At 25.5% G+C, this 3,702-nt stretch overlaps 1 protein-coding gene across 1 annotated transcript; it reads right to left on the bottom strand.

The window, feature by feature from the left end:
• Positions 1-264: 264 nt before the first annotated feature.
• Positions 265-3,216, bottom strand: LOC113560659. Its single transcript, XM_026966670.1, has 5 exons — positions 3,017-3,216; positions 2,514-2,595; positions 1,732-1,868; positions 825-963; positions 265-665 (listed from the first exon to the last, which is right to left on the bottom strand). The coding sequence occupies exons 1-5, from the start codon at positions 3,086-3,088 to the stop codon at positions 412-414; spliced, it is 684 nt and encodes a 227-aa protein (XP_026822471.1). The 5' UTR covers positions 3,089-3,216; the 3' UTR covers positions 265-411.
• Positions 3,217-3,702: the final 486 nt, after the last annotated feature.

Here is a 3,702-nt window from a genome sequence, read left to right as displayed (position 1 = left end):
ATGTAAATATTATGCTCTACTGATTACAATCACGGTTCACAACAATGGATGATATTTTGAATCAGTTATTACAGTTAAAAAAGTATAAATAGAAGTTACTAAAATTACTATATGTTATAATATATAAATATATTTTTTTTTTTTATTAAAATTAAAATGTTTCAGCATATTACATGATATTATTATATAGATTACCTACTAATTAAAAGTCATAAATTAGTGATAAGTTATAATTTAGATGTAATATATCCTAGGTCATGTTACTTAACGTCACACAGTCACTGTACCTAATAGAATATAGGCAACAATAAATCGACAAGTTTGATTCTTTAACTGCACAACATCATAAAATGGTTAATACTTTCCTATAATATAATTAAATATATACTCGTATAATCCTTATTCGATGTTCTATACCTGGATGGGCATATAATTGGGTGGCGTGGGCCTTCTATTCGTCCGTTTTCCTAGTATAAAAAGTATCCACAGAAAGTACGGCATGAGCGCCATGGTCGAATGAATCACTACTAGATGCAAATTTTGACTCGTAAACTGGGCTGAGTGTCGCATAGAACTGAGGTTGATTAAATTAAGAACCGTCGTGTTCTGAAGACGTACCTCGCCGTACAGACATTTGACAACGTATATTTCATAAGCTAAAATCGCTATATTATTATGATAAAAAAAAAAAATAATAAATACAAACGAATTATATTAAAGTGATTTAAATTGCAATTCACCGGACCACGGAATAAATTGAAAAACTTGATATTTAATATTTATAATGTTGTAAGAGAAATATATAATATTATAAAAGTACGTACCGCCGACTATAATTCCAACCAGCAACACATCGTACTTCTTCGTTATCGTAATTAATGACGGTATGGTGAAGGAAACCAGAACGAAATAAAAAATCACTACGTGTACTTTTAACCATAGCTTGATCGTAAAGACGCTGGGCTGAAAATTATTCATATGTTATTTTTCTTTGTTTTAAAATTTAAATGATAAATCATTATCATAATGAATAAAATTATAAAATATGACCATTAATACCACTGGGCAATATAGTTAATCTGTTGGAAAATCACTACATTAAATCTTTCAATATTTAATTCTTTTAAATTTGTTTTAATAGTCACCATTTATCTTATTTATCTAATTAATGATTCATTCAAATTAATTAGTTTTTTTATTTTAACATATCAGCTTAAAAATTAATTAAGTACGATTTTTCATGAGACTTTTTTCTTGAAACTTAAACTATAAAATTTGTATTATTATATTTTATTTTTAAACAACTATTGTTATATTATTATTATTCAAAAAATATGAATTGTAGGACTTGAAACATTCCTCTATTACATAAATTATAGTTGTCTATACACAATGAAATTTTCAAAATATTTAAATGGATCGTTTAGAATTCATCGTAGACAATTATGATTTATTATCGAATATAAATGTAATATTTTGATTACTTAATGACGAGGTATACTTGACATTTATACTATATAGCAGAGCAAACCCAGTTTTTTTTAACAACAACCTACATTTTTTGATTTTATAATCAAAAACAAAATTAAATCTTATTTTCTAAAAAAATTAAAAATACTTAAATATCTATTAGGTATACAGACTAACACAATTATTATTCTGGTTCAGATTATATAATAACGCATAAAATCAGTCATTAAAAATTTGTGAAAAAAAAATCATTTGATTTACTTTAGATTTGAATCTGAATTTATGATTAACAAAAATCATTGATATCATCAACACCAATAAACACGCAGAAAGCAATAAGTACATTTTTTCTGTTGTATTCACGTTTTCGAAGAATAGTATCAAATGGTTCTTGAAATCTAAACAAAATAAATATTGACCATTAATAATACCTATTATGGTTGCTTTAATATTATTATATCTATATTATCATTATGCTCTGAAGTGTCCTTTTTTTATAATTACTGCGTTCTCATAAATTAGTACTAATACGTATGAGTGCATAAGAGTTTTAATTTTGTTGCATTTATGAAATCTTCGAAATTTAAAAATATTTAATTATATAATTAATACTCATAGTTAGTCTTAGGTGCTTATAGAGCATATGTTATAAATTAACTGCACCCATAGGACCTTAGAATACAAAAACAATCGATAGAAAAACAATATTTGTGAAACTTCCATCAACACGAAAACATGAATAAAATATTTAAAACAATCGACGATCATTTTAAGCGTTTGTGACTGTTTATAATAATGAAACGATACGTAATCATTATTTTATTATGATGCTTTATAATTGTTTGATAATATTAAATTACATAATTACATTTCCATATTATAAAATATAGGTTTTATAGTGTGGTCGGCGTCAAAGATTATTATTAAATTCGTACACAAGTACACAATACGTATAATATATAATAATTATAATATATTAATAATAATAATATAATATAAATTAAATTATATTTTCATGTTTGTACTTAATAATATATACTAACCTGTGCTCCATTGTATGTTGTAGTTCTGAAAATATTGTCTGCCATAATATGCATAGATGTAACAGATACTGTAACACACACACTGGAAATAAATAAGTCAAATATTAACAGTAACTATACATTAGTTACCCATTATTATATCAATAAAATACGAGTATTAGTGTATTTTAATAGTTGTATAGTGTTAGTTTAGATGTGTTAAATACTTAAATGTTCTTTTGGATTTTTGGCTAAATATTTTTTTTGTAATTGTTTTTGCGACAGTGTATCATATTATTTAATCATTATATAAATGTTGAGAGTATGTTGTGACTTTGCGAGTATAAAAATACTATTAATTTCGTAATAACAGTGTAGTATACACTATGTAGTATGTAATATGTATACAATCTTATAATCAAATATAATATAAAAGCATACACTATTATGATTAACGTATTTTTTAAATGAATTATATATAATAAAGATCGGCTATACTTGTTCATATACTGTGTATAACTTACGTTGTTTAAAAGAGCGAAGCTTCTGGATGCATCGCACAGATATGTTAGCGAATCATCCTCCATCAAGTCCATAACAATAATTTATTTCGATTTTCTAAGTATATTATTTATTATTATTGCGATATACATGAAAGTTCATGTATTTATACAATAAAACATCGTCAAAAATATAGTGGTTTTTTTTGCCTTAAAAATCGACTAGTCGACGATTACATTCTGCGACAACACTTGCGGAGTATCAACTATTAATCAATCTATTACGGCGAGCTGCAGTTTGAATGATGCCTTGCAGTACGGATGCTTATCGCATGACACTGCGACTGCAGCGTTCGGTGAATGAAAACCTAAATATTATAATAATTATTATAGTTATAATTACGATAATAAATACAATTATGATTATGATAATATGTGATTGATATATTATATTATAGTCTTTTAGAGACGGGCACGCGTTAAATCAAATCGGTTTTCCACACTGAGACGTATTAAGTATAACACTATAATTAGTATAATTTAACTTGATATTTGTCCGCAGTAATCCTCATCCGAAGGCTGAGTTTAAGAAAATAACGGAGACTTAAAGCATCAGGCTGTAGAATAATCTACAAGGTTTTTAAAATTTGTATTTTTTTAAATTTGTTAAAAAAAATCACAAATCAAATAAATAAATATACATTTCAATT

This window comes from Rhopalosiphum maidis, chromosome 1, assembly GCF_003676215.2.
Source record: "Rhopalosiphum maidis isolate BTI-1 chromosome 1, ASM367621v3, whole genome shotgun sequence".
In the NCBI taxonomy this organism is placed as follows: Eukaryota; Metazoa; Arthropoda; class Insecta; order Hemiptera; family Aphididae; genus Rhopalosiphum; species Rhopalosiphum maidis.
The sequence above is the reverse complement of the archived record's forward strand: the minus strand, read 5'-3'. Positions and strand labels throughout refer to the sequence as shown.